The sequence below is a fragment of the Lepidochelys kempii genome, chromosome 1 (assembly GCF_965140265.1).
Source record: "Lepidochelys kempii isolate rLepKem1 chromosome 1, rLepKem1.hap2, whole genome shotgun sequence".
NCBI lineage: Eukaryota > Metazoa > Chordata > Testudines > Cheloniidae > Lepidochelys > Lepidochelys kempii.
This window is the reverse complement of record NC_133256.1, coordinates 133,997,538-134,024,723: the sequence shown is the minus strand read 5'-3', so window position 1 is coordinate 134,024,723 and position 27,186 is coordinate 133,997,538. Positions and strand designations below refer to the sequence as shown.

Here is a 27,186-nt window from a genome sequence, read left to right as displayed (position 1 = left end):
CTTACGTAGATATTTATTCTTACCTCAGTATATGCATATTGACCTTTATGCCCAATTTTGAATTTACTCTTACAATCACTAGTGAACAGTTTCTAAAGAAAATATAGTTGACAACATAGAAAAAGGAAGATTGGTTATTAGGAAGCATATGCCAGTGGCCAGAATCAGTCTATCTGTTCCTTTACATGAGGTGGTGTAAAATATAAAAATTAATATGTCTCATACATATATAAAAAGACATTTTACTAACAGTGTAACAGAAAAAATATGAAGCAATGGCAGATGTCTGAATGACATAATGACACAAAGAAGGCATCAACTCCACAAAAAAATTTCTAGTGTCATTATTAAGATAGCATCATAAATGTGCACCATGCCTGACAAAGGATTAAACCTGCCATACATGCAGCAGGGCCTGGCCCCCAAGTAGTTGACATTCTGAAGGCAATTGTTATGTAAACATAAATTTTATAATAGAATGTTGTATTTCATTATTAATACAAATTTATATAAATTTCAATAAATAAATGAATAAAGTTGTAATAAATGCATTGCCTATAAAGATACAGAAAAAAGTGACTGTCTGAGCAAACATTGCCTTGTTAGAGAATAAACTTTCTTCCACTACTGAAAAATGTAGCACAGGAATAGAAAGAAAAAAATACTGTTTATATGCAGCAAGTTTATGCATGTTATTAATTCTATCTCTATGATTTTATATCCGCTCTTTTACTTTAACCTCGTAAAGCACACTTTCTTCAGTACAATATAGCAATGTAACAGGTACATTCAACTGTAAGTACTTACCATAGAGTACACCCCTTAAAACTTTAAGAAAACCACCCAAAGTTTTCTAAGGTGACCAGTGATGTTGGTTGTCTAGCAAGGGAGAACCTAGAGCAGCCTGATTTTCAGAAAATGCTGAACAACCCCCCTTCCCCTCAAATTAGGACTCTTTTTAATGCATTTAAAATTTGGCACCCAAATACTGAGGCACTGAAAAGCACAAGTTACTTTTTGAGAACTGAAGCTAGCTGTTGTAACCCCTTTCTATATACTGTACACCCCATCATCTCGCATGCTGTTATCCGTTAGCACTGCACTTTTTAGTCTTTGCCAGAAAAGGCCTTCAGCGTGTGGATTCTTAGGCCAGTCAAGAACAGAGCTCTTGCAGATCCTCCTCCTCAGCCTCAGGTACTGGGAATGCTGTAGCACTGGCTCCAGTAGAATGAACACAATCACATCCGTATTCTCATCCATTAGCCTCTGCAGAGCGATATAAAAAGCGGTTTTGAAGTTCCCATTTTTCACATATCTTTCAGTTAGAACAAAGATGGTCTTTCTGCTGTGATGGATGCTCTGTGCAAGGTTGTCAATGACAGCCTTTCCCGGCTCCCAGTCCCTTTCCTCCAAACAAAGCAGAACGTGCTTGTCTCCATTTTCCTCTAGACGAAATCGTAGTTCATTTATTACCCAGTCAGTTACTGTTGCATCCTGAGTATCATAGGCGACGTAAGCATCATAGAGAGCTTTATCTGTGGTTATAGATGTGTATCCTTTTATTTTTGCCATACAAGAATGATAAGTATACCAGACATCCCAATAAAATAAATATTTAGTAACTGCTACCATCATAATGCTAATAATAGTGGAGAAAGAAATATAAAATAATATTTTTGCAACGCTATCCAGAATGCAAGCATGCAGGTCAATTAAGAGAACGCTATGCTGCCTTTGGTCCTCAGGGTTCATACAAATGACATTTCTGGCTACTTGTGAGATCAAAGTTTTGGTTTTCTGTATCCACCTTATGAAGTTGCTGTTTTTGCAGGTGCAGTCAAACGGGTTCCCTTTTAATTTTAAAACCTTCAAATGTTGTATAAGTCCTGATAAGAAAGTTGACTGATTTAAGACTTGCAGTCGGTTGTAACTCAAATCCAGGTACAAGAGGCTGCTGACTCTCTCAGGCAACCCAACAACAATCCTGGAAATCTTGTTCTCCCTCAGCAGCAGAGTCTGGAGGGACTGTGTGTAGTTGTACTGGATATCAACAGCCTTCAGTTTGTTCTGACTTAAGTCAAGCAACTTCAGAGACTTAAAGTATCTAAGATTTTCCCAGCTGAGGGTATGTATTTTGTTGTTATTTATATACAATTTAGTTAAGCTCTGAGGCAGATTTTGGAAAGCCCTAGTGGGGATATTTCGAAGTCTGTTGTACGAGATATCTAGATGTGTCAGGTTTTTTAGATGCTTAAACAATTGTATGTGATTCGTTTCTCCATTTTTCCATAAGATATCAAGACGGTTTCCTCTGAAGTCTAGTTTTTGAAGGGAGTCACTCCTTAGTTCAGATTTTGTTAGTGCAGAAATGCCATTCCAGCTTAAATTTAAAATTTTTAAGTTAGGAAGGTTTTCAGTAAATAAGAGCTGATGTGCAAAACCTGTCACTAGAAAATAGTGCTTGTTATAGCTAAGATCTAATACCTCTAGGTTAGGTAGTTCTTTAAATGCAGAGGAACTGGTCAAATCCAGTTTATTAAATGAGAGATCTAAATATTTGAGATTAGATAAATAGATTAATTCAGTGCCATTGAAAGCCTGGCCAAGGCCATTTGAAGACAAATTCAAACAAGTTATATCCCCAAAGCCTTTAAACTGATTTGGGTTAATGAAGAAGATATTGTTTAAACTCAAATCCAAGGCTGTGCCATATGAGGTACAAAGCTGGTGAAGGAAGTCATATGATTGCTTTTTTTTATCAGAATATATGACAGGAGGGTTCAACTTGTATTTCCACACCAAGGTACGATGATAATTGATCAAATAGTCCTCTTTCTCAAATGATTTTAAAAAAACATGCTTTTCTGTTGTTTGTGGGAATATTTTGTTTTCTTTCAAGTATATTTCCGTGAGGTTTCTAAAAGCCTGGAAGACAGACATATCAACTCTTTTAATAAAATTTATTCCAAGGTCAAGGACATTTAGCTTTCTCAAAGCAAACAAAGGTTCCAAGTGCAGTTTATCTAATTCTTTGAAGACATAACCTTTAATATATAATCGTTTTAGAGATACTAGAGAAGAAAAGTATGTTGAGAGGTTTAGATATCGTGAGTATATTTGTTTCTGGTAGTTGAAAGATAGGTCAAGTTCCTCTAAAGAAGATAAATTCTGCAAGAATTTTCCAGTAGCTATTTCGCTCATTAAGAAGTTAGATGCAAGGTGCAGCACCTCTAGCTCTGGCATGTTTTCAAACCAAATAGCGGGTACACTAGTGAGTGACATGCTGGATAGAACCAAAGTCTTTAATTTTTTAAGATTCTGGAAAGCCAGAAGATGTATTTGAATGGCAGAGTTTCCAGTGCAGGGTTCACAAGGAAAAGGTGTATTGAAGCATTTTGGACAGTTCCCACTTAAATCAAGAACTTTTAGATGAACTAGTTTCTTAAAATCATTTTGACTAATGTTCTTTATCTTGTTATGGCTCAAATAAAGTTCTTGTAGTGACACAGGCAGTTTGGGTGGCACCCGGGTCAAGTTGTTGTAGGAAAGTGACAGCACAGTCAAACTGGTGAGGGCTGAAAGAGCCCCTTCTTCCATGTTGAAAGGTTTTTCACAGGCATTACCATAGTAACAGTTCTGGTCCATATAGAGTTCCTTCAATTTTGTGAGTTCTTTGAAAGTGTTCTTGCTAATAGTAACAATGTTATTGGACTTTAGACTTAGCGAAGTAATGCTAGGTGAAATCCCTGCAGGCACTCTGGTTAGCTGATTGCCATTAAGATGTAATTCCTGTAAGTGTCTTAAGTTTGAAAAAGTTGCATCTAGTATTTGTAAAGGTTTTGGAGACAAATCAAAATTAGATTCTTCTGGCTTAACATGCCAATTCCAGTTTAATTTAAAAAATGTAAGGTCCTTAAAGTTGTGAAAATCCTTCTTAGAAATCTCTTCAATCCAGTTGAAAGACAATATCAAGCCAGTAACATTTGTATATATTTCCTGAGGGACTGCTCTCAGCTTTTGTTTACTGCAATCAAGGAGAATGGAGGAGCTATTCTGTTTTGCTTTTATTTTACAAGGTAGAACCTTAGAAACCCATTGATGATGAGTGGACAGACCAAACTCAGGTTGAATCAGGAGGAGTAAGAAGAACAGGTTGTGGGGCATGGTAGCCATATTTACCTAATTAAAAAGAAACAGAAAGATTAGTGGTTTTGGTATATTGTTGATGACAAGTGCTGTTCATGCGCATATAATATTTCACATTGTAATCTTAATAATTTTTAAATGCGTGTGTCCAAACCACAAAAATACAAACAAAACATACTGCTAGTATAGTGTACAGGTAGTTTGTGATTGTTATCAAAATTGACCAGCAACATAATTTCAGTTATTTTATTACTGTTGTTACATGCACTATATGCTGCCCAAAATGGAATAAATAAATTTTTAACAGAAAGCACTATTTTTGAGGGAAATTTCTGTTAAGTTCTTTGAGCAAGAAGGACATTGTAAGATTTTGACCAGTTGTAATCATTACCCTGGTTTTGTCTAATCACTACTATACTTTTAGTATTCTAATGAAAAGGGTTAGGGTGCGGAATATTTAACAAAAGGCTAATTAATCTTTGATGTTAAATAAGTGTTTACAAAAACAAGCAGAGAGTTTTAAACAGTCTGACTAAAAATCCCTTCAGCTTCCACTCTCTTGGCTCTTGTGATGTCTCCATTGCACTACTTCTCCTATCATCATAAGACTTGCTTAGATGAGGATTTTGAGGGCCTGAGCTAGCACATATTAGCTAGCATGTGTTAACAGCCTAGTATAGACATGGCAGTGTGCCTTTAGCATGTGTAAAGTGGTCAAATTAAAGTTAAACTCTACTCTAGAGATCAACTTGTAGAGTGTCTTTAAATTAATTAGGTGAGAAATGCGAAGGTGATCCTGGCAGGCAACCCACACTCCATGCTGCAGAGGAAGGCAAAACAAAAAAACCAAACCCAGGTCCCTGGCAATATGACCTGGTGGGAAATTTCTTCCAGATCCAAAATCTGGTGATCAGCTTGACCCTGAGCACATGAGCAAGACACACTAGCCAGGCATCTATGAGAGAGGATTCTCTGTGCCACCTCAAAGCATCAGTCCACTCTAACCAGTGCTCCATCTCTCACCACGGCTGATCTCTAATGCTTCAGAGGAAAGTGATAAATTATATCTATTCAGGGAACACCGTCATAGGGCCTAATCACATGAGCCACAATATCAGAGGCTCGTTCACCTGCACATCTACCAATGTGATATATGCCATCATGTGCCAGCAATGCCCCTCTGCCATGTACATTGGTCAAACTGGACAGTCTCTACGTAAAAGAATAAATGGACACAAATCAGACGTCAAGAATTATAACATTCAAAAACCAGTTGGAGAACACTTCAGTCTCTCTGGTCACTCAATTACAGACCTAAAAGTGGCAATACTTCAACAAAAAGACTTCAAAAACAGACTCCAACGAGAGACTGCTGAATTGAAATTAATTTGCAAACTGGTTACAATTAACTTAGGCTTGAATAGAGACTGGGAGTGGATGGGTCATTATACAAAGTAAAACTAACTCCCCATGTTTATCCCCACTCCCACCCCCCACTGTTCCTCAGACGTTCTTGTCAACTGCTGGAAATGACCCACCTTGATTATCACTACAAATGGTCCTCCCCCTCCCTCCGCTCTCCTGCTGGTAATAGCTCACCTTAAGTGATCACTCTGGTTACAGTGTTTATGGTAACACCCATTGTTTCATGTTCTCTAGGTATATAGATCTCCCCACTGTATTTTCCACTGAATGCATCCAATGAAGTGAGCTGTAGCTCACGAAAGCTTATGCTCAAATAAATTTGTTAGTCTCTAAGGTGCCACAAGTCCTCCTTTTCTTTTTGCGAATACAGACTAACATGGCTGCTACTCTGAAACCTGTAATTATAACTGTGCATCTGGGAAAACAAATTCTTCCTGATCCCCACAGGCAACCAGCTGAAGCCCTGAAGCATGAGATCAAGCCACCTCTCAGCCGTCTCTTCAATAAACTGAAAAAGTTGATCTCTTTAAGCCTCACATCATAAGCCTTGTTTTCCAGCCCCGGATCATTTCTGTGGCCTCCATTGAACTCTCTCTAGCATTTCTTCATCCTTCTTGAAGGGCAGACACCATGAGTACACATGTAATCTATTAGCAATCTGACCAACGCTGCATACAGAGGCAAGATCACTTCCCTACTTCTACCTGAATTTCCTCTATTTATACATCCCTGGATCATAGTACCCCTTGTTGCCACAGCATAGTCCTGAGAGCTCCTGTTGAGGCAATTCTCTGTGGTGACCTCTGAATCTTGTCTTAGTAACTGCTTTCCTCTGTCTTGGAAATGCTTCGGGGAAAGTAGGTCCATTAATTAATGAGAAGGGGAACAAAATGGTGCCTCAGCAATGGCTGAGGTTCTGAACTTTTTCTTTAACAAGAAAAATATACTAAAAGATCATATCACACAGTACACTCTCTCACACACAAATAAATGCATACATGAGATTTTAACTCAATGTATTGAGTTTTTATAGTGTTCTTAGTAACTCCTATGGGAGCCACACGAGCTGGGACCTGAAGTGAGTACAGAGGCTCAAGGCAATGATCTCCAAAATAGGTGCTTAAAGTTAAGCTCCTAAATCCCATATTTATACCCATAAAAAGTGGCTTGATTTTCAAAAGCACTAATCATTTAGCGGCTGCCTTCAATGAGAGGGGCTGAAGGCTCAGCACTTTTGAAAATCAGGCCATTTATTGAGAAGTCTAGCTTGAGGCACACAGTTCAGAAAAAGTTGTCCACGTCCTTCAAGTAGATGGTTCAGTGTCTCCAGCAGATCCCTTCTGCCAGTCACAGATTTGGAGGATGAACCACTCTCTAGTCTTCGGAGTCCAAACTCTGTCACCTTCCTTTGATGGCAGAATTTGGAGACAATTCCTTGATCTCATAGAGTTTAATTCCCGTGTGTAGAAGAATCTTGCTTTGTGTAAGGCCTTCAGTACTGTCCCACCTCGTGTGTGTGTGTGTATACACACACACATACATACGAATACTCAACTGATATTAAAATATCTCCTGATTTCAGGTTCAGTATGGGTGTATGTAAGTGAGTGTGTGTATACACATGGACACACATTAAACAGGAGATTAGGAGATATTTTGAATACCAGTTGAGTATTGTCAAGAAAGGACAGATACTATGCTACAAATCATATGCATTAAAAACTTGATGAGAGCATATCCTAAGAAATAACAAGAAGTTTGGCACAATTTGTAATACTCCTGTATAAACATGTCTAGATATCACTCTGTCACACACACACACACTGGCACAAGCTCACAAAGAGAGAGAGAGAGAGAGAGAAAGTAATAGTCAAATACATTTGTGTTGAACTGTGAGTTTCAGCAGAAGGATTGAATCACTTACTTGCGGCAATGAAGAATCAACACTAGCAGCTAATTAGATGATTCTAGTGTCGTGGTGCAATCAAGAGAATGTGCACTTTCCTATGTGGTCTTCTACATTGTAGACTGGCACAAAATCTGCCTTCAGGGCATCTTGTTAAGCGATACAGATAAAGCGTCTCACTGAGTGGTTTGCATGAAATACCTTCTCCATCTGAAAGCAGGTGCAAAAGAAGTATGGATGATGGTTAGAGAGACTATTCCAGCGTTAGGGTTGAGGCAATGATTTTCTTTACACCAGCCCCCACAAATCAGGAAGTGAAGGGGAGGTAAAGAGGAAGGACCAAGAGTAAGTAGAATAAAAAATTAGGAAATACGAAGAGGGTGACCAGACTTCCCATTTTTAAAGGGACAGTCCCATATTTAAGCCCTCCTGCAGCTGTCCCGACTTTTTCTTAAAAACGGGCAAATTGTCCCGTATCTTCTGTCTCCCTCCCCCATCAGTACCGGCGGGTCCTGCTGCTGGCCGGATCCCTGCTTGCCAGCCGCCCGCCCACCAGCAGTGAGTGAGGGGAATGGGGGGTCCAGTGGCTGACGATGGGGGTGGGTGTGTAAGGCTGGTGGCGGGGAGAAGATGCAGCGCGCAGGGCCAGCCACTCCCCCTGCTGGTCCGTCAGTGCAGCCCTTGCCGCGTGCCGGCTCTCAGCCAGCAGGGCCCCGTCCCATTTCCAGCTGGCACTGGCTGCGAGCTGCGGTGTCTGAGTGCAGGCAGGTGCGAGGCGGCCACGGATTACGTGTCACCTCTGCTGCCCACCCAGCGGCCCTTTATGTGCTCCCCCTCTCGCTGTCCTCTCCCTGCTTTGCCCCTTCACCCCCGCCAAGCCCCACTGCTCCTCCATATCCTCCCCGGCAGGGCGTGCCGCTCCCAGCGCTGTGCGGAGAACCAGCCCCTGGTCGGAGCGCTCAGCTCACCAACACCCTGGCCATCAGGCTCCTGCCTTCCCCCACTGCCTCTGGCTGGCCCAGCACCCTGGGAAAGCCCAACACCCTCTGGCCTGGGGCGCTGGCCAGGAAGAGCTGAGCTCTGCATATGCCAAAGCCCCACACAGTGCTGGCATGGGGAAGCCTCTCCACCCCTCAGCTAAGCTCTGGAGTGGTGGGGGGGGGGAGCGATTTCCAGCGTGTTCCCGCCCTGAACCTGCAGGCTCCATAACACTCCCCGGGGCTTAACAAACCCACTCCCCCACCCCGCCCTGGGTCCTGCCCCAGGGAGCGTGGGGCTGCTCCATCCCCTAGGTACTCTCCTCCCTGCTGAGCCACCTCTCTGGTGGGGTTTGCTGAAGCCTCTGCACTCAGGTTCCCTGGGCCCTGGTACACAATGCATCCTTAGGGCTTAACCCCTTCCTGCCCATGCTGTAGCCAGAGGTGGCTGGCTTATGTTGATGGCCAGCAGCAGCCTGGAGGTGTTAGCTACCTTTCAACACTGTGTAGGCAGTAAGGGACAAGCTGCTTCCAGCCACACTGGCAGGGGTTGGGGGGTCAGGGGAAAGAGAGAAACTCTGCAAAGACATGGGCCAGGTCATCCCTTCCCTCCCGCACAGTGCCAAAAGGCTGCTGCTGGCCACATTCTGGTGTGAACCCTGGCAGAAATCTGGGTTGGGGAAGGAGTGACCCTGGGTGCCCTTGCCCCCACGTGTTGCCTCAGGAAGACGTGGTGCCAGGTACTAGGAAAGGTGGGTCTGTCCCAGGAGCCCAGCCAGGCATGGAGCGTGGAGAGCACTGGGCAGGGAGGGGAGGGGAGGTTGGTTACCCCCCTCACCCCCCCCCCCCCGCTGTGTGAAAGAGGTATACGGAAGTGTGTGTGTGTCACTTCTCCCTGTGTGCATGTGCGGGGGTGGAGAGAAATAGGGGTGTGTCACCCATCCCCATGTGAACCCTAAAGCCTTAAAGAGAAGAAGGTGAATAAAAAGAATCCAACTACCCAGTATTTCTTTTTAACAGGGACTTAGTCAACTTGATGTTAATATGAATGTTTGTATTGCATAGTTCTGATTGATCGCTTGAATACGAGTAATTTTACCAGGTGTCCCGTATTCAGCATAGGGAAATATGGTCACCCTAAGTATGAACTACATGTCTACATGGTGAGGGGGGAAAATAAAGGCTCAGACCAGTTATGGTCAATTAAACATCACATGGAATTATTCTACAAGACAAGGGGTATATTCCTGTGGCCTGGCTGAATTCCAGTTTTGATAATTACATTCTGCTTACATAAATTCATCGTTTAGTTTTACTAGAAGTTTTTGTTCATTCCTCTCCTGTGACACTGTTGTGTAATCTTGCTAAGATAGAATAGCTACCGTACTTGTAAAATTCTTTAAAGCACTTTGGGATCCTTCAGGGTAGCAGTTAACCATATTTAGAAAATGCTATTCGTTATCAGGAACTTATGAAAGCGAAAGAGTATGACTAAAGAGCAATCGTAGAAAAGACAAAACAACATTAGATGTAAAATGAGAATAACACATTGAAACTAACAACAAAGGAGAGAGAATGACCTGGAAGTAAAAGAGAGCGGCATTAAAATTAATTATTTGGTAAGGAAGTGAAGATTTAAGTGGTTGTTTCATTTGAAGTCAAAGCTAAATGTTGGTCATAGCATGATCTGTGGGTTTTGTTCTGTTTTTTGCTGGAAAAGATTCTTTGTGGGTGCCAACATTCTATGCATTACTTAATTTGTCTTCTCTACTTATCTGTAGGCAATGTTATGGCAACGTTATGGCAATCCTTCCTCTAGCCAAGGGAGACAGATATGGCTATGTCCAAGGCCCATCGGCATGATCTGGCCAAGAGTCATTCGACTGTGAGGTAATGTACTCCCTTTTAAACAAGACGCTATTTGCTCCAACCCCTCAGACAGAGACAAACACCTACAAGATCTCTATCACGCATTCTTACAACTACAATACCCACCTGCGGAAGTGAAGAAACAGATTGACAGAGCCAGAAGAGTTCCCAGAAGTCACCTACTACAGGACAGGCCTAACAAAGAAAATAACAGAACGCCACTAGCCATCACCTTCAGCCCCCAACTAAAACCTCTCCAACGCATCATCAAGGATCTACAACCTATCCTGAAGGATGACCCAACACTCTCACAAATCTTGGGAGACAGGCCAGTCCTTGCCTACAGACAGCCCCGCAACCTGAAGCAAATACTCACCAACAACCACATACCACACAACAGAACTACTAACCCAGGAACCTATCCTTGCAACAAAGCCCGTTGCCAACTGTGCCCACATATCTATTCAGGGGACACCATCACAGGGCCTAATAACATCAGCCACACTATCAGAGGCTCGTTCACCTGCACATCCACCAATGTGATATATGTCATCATGTGCCAGAAATGCCCCTCTGCCATGTACATTGGTCAAACTGGACAGTATCTACATAAAAGAAAAAATGGACACAAATCAGATGTCAAGAATTATAACATTCATAAACCAGTCGGAGAACACTTCAATCTCTCTGGTCACGCAATTACAGACATGAAGGTCGCTATCTTACAACAAAAAAACTTCAAATCCAGACTCCAGCGAGAAACTGCTGAATTAGAATTCATTTGCAAATTGGATACTATTAATTTAGGCTTAAATAGAGACTGGGAGTGGCTAAGTCATTATGCAAGGTAGCCTATTTCCCCTTGTTTTTTCCTACCCCCCACCCCCAGACGTTCTGGTTAAACTTGGATTTATGCTGGAAATGGCCCACCTTGATTATCATACACACTGTAAGGAGAGTGGTCACTTTGGATGAGCTATCACCAGCAGGAGAGTGAGTTTGTGTGTGGGGGGGGGGGTGAGAAAACCTGGATTTGTGCTGGAAATGGCCCACCTTGATTTTCATGCACATTGTAAGGAGAGTGGTCACTTTGGATAAGCTATTACCAGCAGGAGAGTGAGTTTGTATGTGTGGTTTGGGGGGGGGGTGTGCGGGGTGAGAAAACCTGGATTTGTGCTGGAAATGGCCCACCTTGATTATCATACACATTGTAAAGAGAGTGGTCACTTTGGATGGGCTATTACCAGCAGGAGAGTGAGTTGGGGGGGGGAGGGCGGCGGAGGGTGAGAAAACCTGGATTTGTGCTGGAAATGGCCCAACTTGATTATCATACACATTGTAAGGAGAGTGATCACTTTAGATAAGCTATTACCAGCAGGAGAGTGGGATGGGAGGAGGTATTGTTTCATGGTCTCTGTGTATATAATGTCTTCTGCAGTTTCCACAGTATGCATCCGATGAAGTGAGCTGTAGCTCACGAAAGCTTATGCTCAAATAAATTGGTTAGTCTCTAAGGTGCCACAAGTACTCCTTTTCTTTTTGCGAATACAGACTAACACGGCTGTTACTCTGAAATCTGCCTCCATAGCAGCTCAGTTTATCCGAAGGTGTCCAGTCCGATTGGAAGCTCTCATCGCCAGGTGTTTTTGCAAAGCTGCACTGGACCAGCTCCCAAGCATTGTTTATTATTTGTATCGCGGTGGTTCCCGGAGGCCCCACTCAGGACCCATTGTGCTAGACACCCTAAAGGCAGATAGGAAGACATTCTTAATGGAAATTGTGTACAATGCTGGGCACTGTAATGAAAAATTCTACCAGACCTGTTAACCAAACTCTTCGGTAGAGCAAGACAACAATTTAGGATAAATAATATAGTTGGGAAATGTAGTTCCCTTTTCTGTTGTCTTCTATAAATGTAGACGTTATTCATAATTGTTTGCCAAATAGTTTAAGCAAACTGATTTCAACCTATGGATTCTTTATGATTATGATGATTTGGTATTTGAGTTAACTTAACTAGTCTCCTAATATGGCATTGTTTCTGTTCCCTGATTGGCAACCAAAGCTTAATACATAAAAGCAGTGCCTAATTCACACCCCTGAGCAGCATAACATATTGACTGAAGCTGTAGTATGGCCATCGCTGAAGTCAGGAGTAGTAAGGAGTGTGGAATCTGGCACATAGACTCAGTTGCTGCACTGATGCACTTATTTGAGGTCTGGAAATTCTGCGTTACGGTCAGAGAGCCTTACGAAGCTCAAGCTATGTATTTTATTAAAGTGAAGGTTAGGACGCTCTCTCTCGTGCAAAAGACTTTAAACGTTGGAACAACCTACATAGGGATGTGGTGAATTCTCTTTAAATTGAGTTTGGATGTCTTTCTAAAAGATATACTAAAAGAGAGAGGCATTAAAATTAATTATTTAGTAAGGAAGTGAAGATTTAAGTGGTTGTTTCATTTGAAGTCAAAGCACCAGAAGCTATGGACTTTATGCAGGAATTACTGGGTGAAATTCAGTGGCCTGTGTTATGGAGGAAGTCAGATTAGGTTAGATGATCACACTGATCCCTTCTGGCACTAAAATCTATGAATGGTTTCTATTGCTCCTCTGCCTGACTGGTATTGCCCTGCTCATAGGGTTTTATGCCAGAGGAGGAAAGTATGAACTGCCAAAAGATTAACAGGCCTAAAACATTGTACGTAGGATATTTAAAATCTTTTGCACGAGAGAGAGAGTGCTTGGATTGAATCCACAGATCTTTATATATGTCATATTAACATGTACCAACCACACACCCCTTATATACAATATATTAATGTACCTTTGTGAGTCTCAATGTATTAGCTCTCTTTATGGTAGATATCTGGTCTACAATTGGCAGGAAACACTGTCCAACTGCTTCTGTGAAGTTGCCCCCACAAACGCAACAATGACAGGTTTCAGAGTAGCAGCCGTGTTAGTCTGTATCCACAAAAAGAAAAGGAGGACTTGTGGCACCTTAGAGACTAACAAACTTACTTGAGCATAAGTCTTCATGAGCTACAGCTCACTTCATCGGATGCATGCAGTGGAAAATACAGTTGGGAGATTTATATACACAGAGAACATGAAACAATGGGTATTACCATACATACTGTAACGACAGTGATCAGGTAAGGTGAGCTATTACCAGCAGGAGAGCCGGGGGGTGGGGGGTGGGAAGAGAACCTTTTGTAGTGATAATCAAGGTGGGCAATTTCCAGCAGTTGTCAATTTGTTAGTCTCTAAGGTGCCACAAGTACTCCTTTTCATGTAATATCAAGTGTCAATTATCCATTCCAGACTAGATTGTATACAACATTATTTCATATATTTGCCAAGTGCATGGTTGAATTTACTGTTCTCCATTTTTCAGCTCTTCTTTTCACTACAATCACTGTAGATCATAGTAACAGTGTAGTAATTGAATGTGTTCCCAGTGTAAATAATTAATGACTGTAGAATGCTGTGACTATGTAAAGTGTTGTTAATAACATTTATTTTATTAAATAATATTTATTAAAATATTATCAGCAAAGGATACAGTCATCAATTTTGTGCATCAAAGATGACAGCCATTTATGTGAAGTTTCACACATTTGTTTGCGTTTTGCACATATTGTTAATTTTGTTGCACATTTTGCAGTCCATATTTTTTCAAGGAGTTTTCAAATTCAATCAGTACATACTTTAATTATAGATACTTTTGTGTAATATTTGATTTTGCTGTCTCTAATCTGGGAAGAGATAAAGCCAATTAATATCCATTTGAATTGTTACATATCTGTTGCTATTGGAAACACTTTGTTGAATTTTGCAGTAGTTCTCTTGACATAAAATTCATTATATAATGATAATTTAAACACAGAATCCCAAAATATGTTGAATTATTTAAAATACATGCATATGAAATGTATAACAAAAGTTATAGATTTCATTTTCAATAGTCATTAATAAAATTATTCATTTGTCAAATTACTAATATCAGAAATAACGTAGGGAACTTAAAGGAACAAAAACTAGTTTGTGCAACCATTGTAGTCCAAGAAATGACTATATTTCTTTGCTCTCACATTTTTGTTAGGTAATCTTACATTTCGTGTCTCTTTTGAACCATTTAAATACCTTTAGTATGTTTTTAAAGGTCTTATTTTTAAAAAAGCTATCTAGCATGTCACTCTTTTTAATATTGTTATAAAAATAACATTTATTGACTATTTTTTTCGCTCTTCTGTTTTAAAAGTTCTTGTGATGAGTTCAAGCATTGTTCTGTGTACAAGAAATAATTCTTTTGTTTATTGTATAAGTAGAGAACAATTTGGGGTAACAGTGTAACACATTCAAAGTGCCTCAGTGACTTAGGTGTCTAAGTCCCATTGACTTTCAATGAGACATAGCCCTGGACTACACTAGGAGTTGAGGTCGAATTTAGCAGCATTATATCGATTTAACCCTGCACCTGTCCACACGACGAAGCCCTTTTTTTCGACTTAAAGGGCTCTTAAAATTGATTTCCTTACTCCACCCCGGACAAGGGGATTAGCACTGAAATCGGCCTTGCTGGGTCGAATTTGGGGTACTGTGGACACAATTAGATGGTATTGGCCTCCGTGAGCTATCCCAGAGTGCTCCATTGTGACCGCTCTGGACAGCACTCTCAACTCAGATGCACTGGCCAGGTAGACAAGAAAAGGCCTGCGAACTTTTGAATTTCAATTTCCTGTTTGGTCAGCGTGGCAAGCTGCAGGTGACCATGCAGAGCTCATCAGCAGAGGTGACCATGATGGAGTCCCAGAATTGCAAAAGAGCTCCAGCATGGACTGAACGGGAGGTACGGGATCTGATCGCTGTATGGAGAGAGGAATCCGTGCTATCAGAACTCCGTTCCAGTTTTTGAAATGCCAAAATATTTGTCAAAATCTCCCAGGGCATGAAGGACAGAGGCCATAACAGGGACCCTTAGCAGTGCCACGTGAAACTTAAGGAGCTGAGGCAAGCCTACCAGAAAACCAGAGAGGCGAATGGCCACTCTGGGTCAGAGCCCAAAACATGCCGCTTCTATGATGAGCTGCATGCCATTTTAGGGGGTTCAGACACCACTGCCCCAGCCATGTTGTTTGACTCCTTCAATGGAGATGGAGGCAACATGGAAGCAGGTTTTGGGGATGAGGAAGATGATGATGATGAGGTTGTAGATAGCTCACAGCAAGCAAGCGGAGAAACCAGTTTTCCCGACAGCCAGGAACTGTTTCTCACCCTGGACCTGGAGCCAGTACCCCCCGAACCCACCCAAGGCTGCCTCCCGGACCCGCCAGGTGGAGAAGGGACCTCTGGTGAGTGTACCTTTTAAAATACTGTACATGGTTTAAAAGCAAGCATGTTTAATGATTAATTTGCTCTGGCATTTGCGGCTCTCCTGGAAGTACTCCCAAAGCCTTTGCTGGGGAGGGCAGCCTTATTCCATCCACCATGATAGGACACTTTACCATTGCAGGCCAGTAGCACGTAGTCGGGAATCATTGTAGAACAAAGCATTGCAGTGTATGTTTGCTGGCGTTCAAACAACATCCGTTCTTTATCTCTCTGTGTTATCCTCAGGAGAGTGAGATATAATTCATGGTCACCTGGTTGAAATAGAGTGCTTTTCTTTAGGGGACACTCAGAGGAGCCCATTCCCGGTATCGCTTTGCCAGGTTCTGGTGCTGCATATACTGCTGGATAATGCGTGTGGTGTTTAATGTGCTCCTAATTGCCAAAGTGAGCTGAGCGGGCTCCATGCTTGCCGTGGTATGGCATCTGCACAGAAAAAAGGCGCGGAACGATTGTCTGCCGTTGCCCTGATGGAGGGAGGGGCGACTGATGACATGGCTTACAGGGTTGGCTTACAGGGAATTGAAATCAACAAAGGGGGAGGCTTTGTGAGAAACTGAATGGCCCCCCTCAAGGATAGAACTAAAAACTGGGTTTAGCAGGCCGTTGCTTTCATGGAGGGAGGGAGGAGAAAATGAATACAAAACAAATCTGGTCTATTTCTTGTTTTGAGCCACTTCATCTATCTTTATACATCTTGCTGACAGCAGACTGTGCAGTACGACCGCTAGCCATCATCATCTCCTGGGTGCTCGGCAGAAGACGATGCAGTATGACTGCTGGCCATCGTCTTCTGCTAGCTGCTGATTAAAAGACAGTGCACTGCCGGTAGGACTCAATCGCCATGAGACAAAACTTAAAAGGGAAATGACCTGGCTGAGTCACTCCCATGTTTGCCCAGGCGCCCCTGACCTCATCGAGGTTGGTTAAAAGAGCACCCAGGACTACGTCGACAACGGCTACCAGTCATACTGCACTGTCTGCTGCCAAAAGGCAATAAACTGCTGCTGTGTAGCAATGCAGTACCACGTCTGCCAGCACCCAGGAGACATACGGTGATGGTTAGCTGAGAGGGCTCCATGCTTGCGGTGGTATGGCGTCTGCACAGGTAACTCAAGAAAAAAGGCGCAAAACGATTGTCTGCCCTTGCTTTCGCAGAAGGAGGGAGGGAGGGAAGGGGGCCTGACGATATGTACCCAGTACCACCCGCGACAATGTTTTAGCCCCATTAGGCAGTGGGATTTCTACCCAGAATTCAAATGGGTGGTGGAGACTGAGGGAACTGTGGGATAGCTACCCACAGTGCAACGCTCTGGAAGTCGACGGTTGCCTCGGTACTGTGGACACGCTCCGCCGACTACATGCACTTAGAGCATTTGTGTGGGGACACACAATCAACTGTATAAAAGCGTTTTCTACAAAACCGACTTCTATAAATTCGCCCTAATTTCGTAGTGTAGACATACCCTTAGTTTCCTAAGTCACTTTTGAAAAAGAACTTTGCTTATTAAGTCCCTTCGGTGCTTTTGAAAATGTTACCCTTGTTGAATCACACTTTTCTTGCAGCTCAGTGTTTGCATTAAGGAATTTGTGTCATTCTAGTAGGATTGTTTACTAAAATCATGAAATTTCCACATAGAAGAAAATGAATATATTTCTTTGTAAAGATTAAAACAAGAATGGTGTGATATGTATTGGTTATCTGCTGCCAGCTGTGGTCCCTGCAACACATAAGAAATATTATTTCCACACTATTTGGTCTTTGGGGTACTGAAAGCAACAACAAAAGTGTCTGTATATGTTGATCTGAAATTAACAACAATGCACCTGATTGTCCCCTCATATTTCCTGTGTGGAGGGTAACCTCTACAGGGGCAGATCATAGAATATCAGGGTTGGAAAGGACCTCAGGTGGTCATCTAGTCCAATCCTCTGTTCAAAGCAGGACCAATCCCCAATTTTTGGCCCGGATCCGTAAATGGCCCCCTGAAGGATTGAACTCACAACCCTGGGTTTAGCAGGCCAATGCTCAAATCACTGAGCTATCCCTCCCTGGTCAGGTACTTCTGTGGCCTGGGCCATCACTGCCCCCATTAGCCTTCTGCAGTGTTCCATGGCTGGGGATGGAACTAGAGCAGGAGTGGGCAAACTTTTTGGCCCAAAGGCCACATCTGAATATGGAAATTGTGTGGCGGGCCATGAATGCTCGTGAAATTGGGGGGTTGGGGTGCAGGATGGGGCTCCATCATGAGGTAGGAGGTTGGCGTATGAGGGGGTGAGGGCTCTGGGTGGAGGGGGGTGGGCTCTGGGGTGGGGCTGGGGTTGAGGGTGCAGGAGGTTGCTCCGGGCTGGGATGGAGGGGTTCTGTGGGAGGGAGATCAGGGCTGGAACAGGGGGTTGGGGCGCTGGAAGGGGTCAGGGGGGTGCAGGCTCCACACGGTGCTTACCTCAAGCACCTCCCAAAAGAAGCAGAATGTCCCCCTCCAGTTCCTATGCGGCAGTGCAGCCAGGCAGCCCCTGCAGCTCTAATTGGCCGCAGTTCCTGGCCCATGAAAGCTGCAGGGGCAGCGCTTGGGGGGGGGCAGTGTGTGAAGCCCCCTAGCTGCCTCTACATATAGAGCCAGAGGGAGGACATGCCGCAGCTTCCAGGAGCCAAGCAGGGCAAGCCCCAGTTCTCTCTCCCTGGCGGGAGCTCGAGGGCCGGGTTAAAATGTCTGGAGGGCTGGATGAGGCCCCCAGGCCATAGTTTGCCCACCCCTGGACTAGAGGGAAGTACAGTGTCTTACCACCACCATGACATACACACCAGTCCCAAGGCAAAGCAATGGGAAAAAATTAATGCAGCCTGCATCATTAACTTTTGTGCAGGCTTTTTTCCATGCTCGAACATCTCCTTTAAAGCAGAAGTTGAGGCTTTACTCAGTGTCTTTGACATATTTATTTATTTGTAGCAACTACAGTGTGTCAGTTGCCTTAGAGACTGACACATTTCCTCCCCACCCCAGGTCCCCCTAAAGAGCATGCAATCTAACCCATGCCTCTCCTCTTACTCCTTTGCTTGCATGGTATTACCTAACAAGACATTTTACAAGCCATGGCTGGCGAAATAGGGGGATGAGCTGATGAGGATTACAAAAATAAGGTCACAAGGTTACTTACTTGTTATGCACGTCTTATTCCACAATATTTACAAAAATTGAGGGTGTGTGGTCCCAACTAGCTAAAATTCCCTTCCAGGGTCCAATGTTCCTGCCTCAGCCACCCTCCTAACACCTTCTAATCTTATTCCACATGGCAACTGTACACATGCCATTTTGTGACCATTCCTCCTCTCCCACAACAAAAAGCTGGCAAAGTCATTCATCCAGGAGAGGAGCTTTGCCTGTTTCCTTTTCTGTCTGAGGGAGAAGGGCCCCTGTCAAGAGGTCTGCTGCAGGTGTTCAGGAATGTCATGGGCCAGTGACTGACAGGCCCTAGCTAGGACACATTCCCCACACCGGTGTCTCAGTTCCTGTGGGCTAGGGATAGTTTGGGCCAAACTGCCTCTGCCTGCTCTTGCAGGAGCTCTAACTGCTGATTCAATACCAAGGATGGTTAGCTCTGCCCCTGGGAGTTCTTCAGTCAGCCTGCATGACTGGCATAGGAGACTATTGGAAACCTTGTGTGACTGGGTGGAGGCTTCCGCCCACAGGTGTCTGGCTCGGAGGTCCTGGAGGGGGCCCCCACCTAAGCCACTGTTTTCGCCTCTCCTCCTCCCCACCCTACCTAGAAGAATAGCTTTGGTTGCAGCTGGTATAGTTTCTCACTCCCAGTGGTGGCAGGCCCCAGCCCTGAGAGAAGCTATTCCTCCCCAGCATACCTGGCTTGAGCGGGTGGGTGTGTGGAATGACTGATTGCAAGTAGACTGTTGCCAGCACAAAGCTTAGGAAAGCTATAGAATTTGGCTCATCGTTATATATAGAGGCCTGTCTGCCTGGATGGCATAGCCATACCTGCAAAAAGAACAGGAGGACTTGTGGCACCTTAGAGACTAACCAATTTATTTGAGCATGAGCTTCCGTGAGCTACAGCTCACTTCATCGGATGCATCCGATGAAGTGAGCTATAGCTCACGAAAGCTCATGCTCAAATAAATTGGTTAGTCTCTAAGGTGCCACAAGTCCTCCTGTTCTTTTTGCGGATACAGACTAACACGGCTGTTACTCTGAAAATTGCCATACCTGTGGGTTTCCATGCCAGTTACAGGAAGGCATAGATAACAATCAAAAGCCTACATAACACTGCATATATCACTTCTGCACAGTGCCCCTGTCCGTGTTAATGCAAATACTGGTGCCATCTACCCTGCTTGAGATTCTCAGCTTTGACTCCTCTCTTGGTAGTAGGCACCTATACTGTTAGCAAGACGAGAGGGGAGAGGAGGACTGTCCTTGCAACTTTTAGCCCCATGGTTGGAGTATTCACCTGGGATGTAGGAGACTCTCCTCTCTCTCCCAGTTCAAATACCAGCTCTGCTCAAGGGGAGAAAGGGCTTGAAGGCTCTGCCACATCTCACGTGAGTGCCCAAACCACTGGGGCTATGCCAGATGCTCATGGAGGGCTCTCTCAGCCTCTCCTGCTGAAGATGTTCCGCAGTGAGTGACTAATGAAAGCGTTATTGGTGCAAGGGGACTGAAGCCTGGCTCGCTCGACTCCCAGATGAATGCTCTAACCACAGGCTACAGAGTCATTCTTCAACTTGTGCTCTCTTTCTTGTTCTTGCTCCGGCCCAGTGACTCTTTCATTATTTCATAGTGGAACAGCTTCAGTAGGCGAGAATGAGACTCCCTTGCACCAAAATATTCTATACCCCAGAGGTTAGGGCATGCCCTTGAGAAGTAACAGACCCTTGTTCAAATCCCATCTCACCAGAGGGAACTTTACTGCAAAAACTTAGATGTCAAGTGAGTTTAGGCACCTGCGGGATTAAGCAGCAGTTGAGCAGGAGTCTTGTGAATCCCATGAGGTCTATTCTGGGATTTAGGTGCCTAAAGTGGCAGCTAATTCCTTTTTGTCACTCTACCCCCCCAAGCTTCTCTTAGCCAACAATGACATTATGGAGATAATTATAGTCACACATTTTATTATGAACTTTGCTTCCTCATATGCAGAGCATCCAAGAGCATTACTGCTAAAGGAATTATGGGCTTTCAAATACACATTTGGGCCTGAAACACTGGAAAGGAGTGATTCTGTGGCAGTCTCATGTGACAACCAGAAAACAAAATACTTAAAATTCATACACACTCTGCTTCAGGAACTTTTTTTTTCAGTCTCGTATGTTTAAATAACTGTTTCCATTGAGTCATTTCAATGAAAAAGCAGCTTTCCAATTAGGAAAGCAAAAGTGAAAAAGAGTTTTAAGGAAAAAAGACCTATGCTTGATAGAGCGCTTACAAAAGATAATCACTCTCTTTAATGTGGAGTATAATATATGTAAGAAAAGAGCAGACCATGGATTATATTTTTTGCTATGTAAACAGCAGGTACTTTCAGATGCATTCTCACCACTGAGCTAGCTTAGTAGAAGCCTAGTAAAAAGAGAAGGGGAACTTGTGGTACCTTAGAGACAAACAAATTTATTTGAGCATAAGCTTTTGTGAGCTACAGCTCACTTCATCAGATGCATGCAGTGGAAAATACAGTGGGGAGATTTATATACACAGAGAACATGAAACAATAGCTGTTACCATACACAGTGTAACAAGAGTGATCAGGTAAGGTGAGCTATTACCAGCAGGAGAGGGGGAAAAAAAACAACCCTTAGTGTAACTGATATAATGTGTCAGGTGTGCAGCTATTACTGAGCTGAGAATGGTGGTGATAAAGGGGGTGGAACAGTCAGGAAAAAATGTTTGAGACTCAAGTTAGACCCAGTGTCTTCAGTTTTGCAAATTCACAACTTTGCAGACAGTATATGAATTGGTTGCAATTGTTTTAAAAACATCCCAGCCATCTGCAATATAGAGATTTAAAAAAAACAAACCCTTCAGTGTCTCAATTTTTTCTGAAACTGCACTAGCAAAAAAACATATTTTTGTATGTTTCTGTCATCTCTTCAAAAGGCCAGATCTACCAGGTTTGCTTCCACTGAGATGTTTTGCTGCCTGCAACATACCTTAGTAAGAGAGAGAAAGAAAGAAAGAAAGAAAGAAAGAAAGAAAGAAAGAAAGAAAGAAAGAAAGAAAGAAAGAAAGAAAGAAAGAAAGAAAGAACCAGTGGAGAGAGAAAATCACTAATTTAGGATTAGCCGCTGCTCTGCCACCACTCCTTCATATCAGAAATTGTTATCTTGTGGGGTTAGGGAAACCGTACATTAAAACAAAAAATTCATTTTGGTTTCCAAGGGTGTTTCTATTGATGAGCCCAGAAAAGACAAGAGAGGATTCAGACGTGCCTTCTTTAAGCCTCTCATATGGGTTCAATACTCTCCTGTCCCAAATTCAGAACCTTATGCCCCCAGCTCCCAAATTTGACACACAAAAAATCAGATAACTTCATAAATACACAACAGTGTTTAGACATCAGTAAGTATGCACTAATGAGGTGGTAGCACAGGTTAGTGGCTAGATTACTAAACTAACAGCCAGAAGCCCTGGCTTCTGCTCTTAGGTCTGCCACTGGTTTGCTGCGTGATCTTGTGGGAATCACTTGACTGAGCTGTTTCAGAGTAGCAGCCGTGTTAGCCTGCATTCGCAAAAAGAAAAGGAGGACTTGTGGCACCTTAGAGACGAACAAATTTATTTGAGCATAAGCTTTTGTGAGCTGTAGCTCACGAAAGTTTATGCTCAAATAAATTTGTTCGTCTCTAAGGTGCCACAAGTCCTCCTTTTCTTTTTGACTGAGCTGGATATCAATTTCTCCATCTGTAAAAATGGGGGTAATACAACTAGTAAAAGTAATTTGAGATTCCTGGATGAAAAGTGCTATATAAGTGCTATTATGACTTCTTATTATCATGAATCAATGGGCAAATTAGACTTGGGTCTCTGGTTTTTCAGATGAGTGCTCTACTACAGATCTTGTTTTGAGAAGCCTTTGCAAAGCAAGGTTTAACAAGCATTGAGGCAGGAAATGATGAGGACAAGACAAGAAGTGCATTTTCTATTTTTGGTGTGCAATGTTGCTTAATAGCTGGTTCCGTTGGCAGCCCACACACAGCCAGCCTCCCGCCCTCCTTTTGTTTTTAGGTCTCAAATATTACTGTTATATTTCCCCATAGAACGCCCTTTATGCAACATAATATGCCTGCTTTATATTTACAGTGTATCTATCGCCTGAGGGATTCCCACGTGTTATTGCTGTAGAACAAAAAGCAAGATGATCTGGGGTTTCTAAGCATAGCACCAGCTGCACAACAAGATGTCTTATGTAGTCTACGACCTGCCCCTTAGTCCCACTCATGTTAGCATGGCACAGCTAAGGCAGGATGGGTCCTGCAATTAATCAGCTGTAACCAAAGATGTATTTCCAATCAAGGTGCTCATAGTATTATGATGGTCACACTATAGTTAAGGTGCAGAAGGGCACAGCCCTACAGCACATGTGACTGCTAGTAAAATATTGATAATTCTGTCAAAGCCATCCCATTAGATGGCTAAGAAGTGTTGAGTGTAGTCAGTATTTGGCTGGGCTCTTTCCACAGAAATAACATATTTATGAAACATGTGGGGGCTTTGTTCACCAAAATGTTGCTAACAGGCTTCCAGATTTACACCACTCTCTATGTGTTAAATTAGGACCAAGTTGTCATTACTCCCACATGGAGGCCCACTGACTTCAAAGGATCAAAATCTAACTATCTAGGGACTAAAACAAGCTTTGCAGTGTGACCTGAAAGTAAATAAAGTCAGACACTGGGAGCCAGATTCAGAAAGGGGCTGAGGCATTGTGTTGCAACACCTCATTTTTAGGCTCATAGACAATCACTGGGATCCCCAAAGCCTGAGCTAGGCCCTAGCCCAGGGGTCAGCAGCTTTTCCAAAGTGGTGGGCCGAGTCTTCATTTATTCACTCTCATTTAAGGTTTCACGTGCCAGTAATACATTTTTAGAGGGTCTCTCTCTATAAGTCTACAATATATAACTACACTATTGTTGTATGTAAAGTAAATACGGTTTTCTATTGATTTTATTTATTAAATGTTTAAGACACGTCATTTAAAATTAATCTAAAATGCAGAGCCCTCCCGGACCGGTGGCCAGGACCCGGGCTGTGTGAGTGCCACTGAACATCAGCTCGTGTGCCGCCTTTGGCCCGCGTGCCATCGGCTGCCTAGCCCTGCCTGATACAGTGAATGGAGAGAGACGGGTAGCTCAGAGGGGGCCCCACAAAAGTCAGTATGCAAGGCGACTCCTGGCCTAACGAGCCAAATGAAGATGTTGACAAGAGTGTGGGTCCTAACCCACCCCCCCTCAGGGAATTCAGCGCTTCAGCTCACAACTGTGAATCCTCTCCGAGAGTCAGGTGCCTAAACCGTTTTGTGCAAGAAATGCCAGAGGAGATGCCCAGTAATTAGAGCACTCATCCACCCTGCAAGAGACTGAGGTTCAATGCCCCTGGCCTCCGTGTCTGACTCAAATAGGGGTCACCCACAGGCCACAAGTGTGCCCATTCGACTGAGCACTGGGACAGTTTGGTATGCAGCTCCTTCCAAGCTATGCCACTCGGGCTAAGTACTGGAATAGTCACTGGAGCAGAGAGACAAAGAAAATGACTTGATCGCTTGGTGAGGATGGCATTGATAATGAGGAGATGAGGTACACTGCCCTTGCTCCAGTGAGTTAGTTATCTATAGTGCAAAAGCTTCCACACAAGAGCCTGAGGGAATTTCCCATCAGAATGCCCCATAGGTCAGTGGTTAGAGCACTCTCCTGAGATGGGGGAGACCTCTGTTCACCCCCTTGGGCAGAAGGAGGAAGTGAACCTGAGTCTCCTACAGTCTGGCTAAGTGCTCTAATCCTTGGCTGAAAGTTATAAGGGGGGTGTCAGAGTTTCAGTGTAACTGCACATGTATTCCCCCTCCACTTAAAGTTTCCTGTTCCCAGCCATTACCGCTCTGGGGGAGGGTGGGGGCAGAGGGGGTGGAGCTAGAGGTGACGCATGGGGGGGGCCGAAAGGGTGTCATGTGCCGCCCCCCCTGGATTTTCTGGACAAACTGAGCATGCTCAGGAACACCTGCTGAAGCTGCTGCCCTCATTCTGCCCCCCACTATCGGCAGGTATGGGTCATCTTTGGGCAGAGCCACTTCGCTCTGCCTTCTATCCATGAGTTTTTAAGGCTGCACCACCCCCCCTGCCTTAGGGCATGTCTATACTCAGGGGTGAAAGTAAGTTAGAGGACTTACCGGTATGCCGGAGTCCTGAGCAGGGGCCGTGGCTTCAACTGGAAGAGGCAAGGCCTTAAATCCCCAGGCCCTTTAAATCTTGATTTAAAGGGCCAGGGCTCCAGCTGCAGTAGTGGCAGCTGGGAGCCTGGGGCCCTTTAAATCACCCCCGAGCTACCAGCTGCAGAGGCAGCTGGGAGCCCCAGGGCTCGGGGGCGATTTAAAGGGCCCAGGGCTCCAGCTGCCGCCCCCGCAGCAGAACCCCGGGCCCTTTAAATCACTGAGGAGCCCTGGGAGCTCCCGGCTGCCACCGCTACCCTGGGGCTCTGGGCTCTGGCAGAGCTTTAAAGGGCCTGGGGCTCCGCTGTGGTAGCAGCTGCCAGAGCCCCGAGCCCTTTAAACCCCCGCCCGAGCCCTGCTGCCCAAGCCCTGGGGTAGCGACGGCCGGGCTCCATTGGGGATTTAAAGAGCCCCGGGGCTCCAGCCGCCGCTACCGCCCCGGCACTTTGAATGCCCGCCGGAGCCCCACCGCCGCTACCCCAGGGCTTGGGCAGCAGGACTCCGGTGGGGATTTAAAGGGCCGGGGCAGTAGCGGTGGCTGGCGCTCTGGGGCACTTTAAATCCCCTCCAGAGCCCCCCCCACGCCTACCCCAGGGCTCCGGCAGCAGGGCTCAGGCAGAGATTTAAAGGGCCCCACGGCAGTAGCGGAGGCTGGTGCTCCAGGGCCCTTTAAATCCCTGCCAGAGACCTGCCACCGCTACCCTGGGGCTCAGGCAGCAGGGCTCAGGCTGGGATTTAAAGGGCCCTGGGGCAGTAGCAGTGGCTACAGCCCATCGCCGCTACCCCAGGGCTTTAAATTGCCCTCTCGGAAAGCTGGTCCTGGTACGGCGCACCGGCTCTTACCACTACGCCGTACTGGGGTGTACTGGCTTACTTTCATCTCTGTCTATACTACAGGCTTAAGTCCATCTATGTTAGGTGGCTGATGACTAGATGATGGGCGCTGACAGAACCGCGGTAGCTGATGTCCACACTACCCTCCTTCTGTTGGTGGTGGGCTAGAAGTGCTTCCACTGACTGACGAGGTGAAGTGTGGGGGACTGAGAGCCAGGGCTCTCAGCTTCATGCAGCCCTCACAGGGAGCCCAGCTGCCCCCTGGGCTCTCAGGTCTTGCTAGCAGGGGCCAGCCCCTTGGGCTTCTCACCTCCCCGTTCCCTGCTGGGAGTGGGTGTCAGCTGCCCAGGCTTCTTGGCTCACTGAGCGGGGAGCCTCCGGGCAGCAGGCCCCCTGGGAGTGGGGAGCTGGGGGCAGCCAGACTCTGGCTGCTCAGCTTTCTTGTCAATTTCACAGCTTCAGCAGGGAGTTCTGAAATGGACAAGGCAGCCAACAGCCCATGTAAGTAAGGCAGCATCTACACAGACTCTGCGTCGCCTCATCCTAACTACACTGACACAAATGCTGAGCCTCTCATGGAAGTGGAGTTCTGATGTCAGTGTAGTAGAGCGCTTACATCGGAGGGACAAGGCTGTAATATACATGCTGAGCTTCCTTACATGGACCTAACTGCGTAGTGCAGACCAGGCCTTACACTCTGGTATCCCCAGCAAGCGAGTCTGCTTAACAGCCAATGCGTGTGCTTTGCTTCCTCTCCAAGGGCTATGACCAGTGTATTGCCAGCAGTTACCAGTAACCAGACAGCTCTTTCTACACAAGCACATTTATTCTTCAGGTTAAAAATATTGCAAAGAAAACATACATTAAAAACAATAAAAGTTCATGTATACATGCTGAAAGCTTACCTGTGGTGACCCAGCCATCTTATAGAGTCCTAGTAGGCCAAAGTCTTTCCAACTCTTCTGCAAGGTTCACACCTCACCCCCGCCCTCCATTCCAACCTGGATAGAAGTTCCTGTCCATTTGTTGGATCACAAAAAAGGCTCAGAGTTAGTTTAAACCCAGATTGTTTATTCTTTGTCTGTAGGTCTCTGGAAAACCCAGCTTGAACTCGTATAGGCCAACCTCCCCAGGGAGTGGTACCTCTGTGGAGATGATTCATCTTAACCACCCATACTGTTTCTAGTGGAGCTGTAGCAACCCTTCCTCCTGAAG

The 27,186-nt window shown here is 44.6% G+C and overlaps 1 protein-coding gene and 1 long non-coding RNA gene across 2 annotated transcripts in view; one reads left to right on the top strand and one right to left on the bottom strand.

Moving 5' to 3' along the window:
• LOC140915413 (uncharacterized) overlaps nt 1-10,721 on the top strand; it is a 111,237-nt gene extending 100,516 nt beyond the window's left edge. The window contains exon 3 of the long non-coding RNA XR_012160155.1: nt 10,236-10,721. This is a non-coding gene — a long non-coding RNA (uncharacterized lncRNA). The remainder of the gene's footprint in view (nt 1-10,235) is intronic.
• Nucleotides 633-27,186, bottom strand: LOC140915390 (toll-like receptor 8). The gene is made up of 3 exons (XM_073354980.1): nt 26,877-27,186; nt 7,496-7,687; nt 633-4,179 (listed from the first exon to the last, which is right to left on the bottom strand). The coding sequence occupies exon 3, from the start codon at nt 4,171-4,173 to the stop codon at nt 1,051-1,053; it is 3,123 nt and encodes a 1,040-aa protein (XP_073211081.1). The 5' UTR covers nt 4,174-4,179; nt 7,496-7,687; nt 26,877-27,186; the 3' UTR covers nt 633-1,050.

Bases quoted from the DNA above. Each gene is read 5' to 3' on its own strand.
- LOC140915390 (XM_073354980.1), bottom strand. From the start codon at position 4,173: ATGGCTACCATGCCCCACAACCTGTTCTTCTTACTCCTCCTGATTCAA.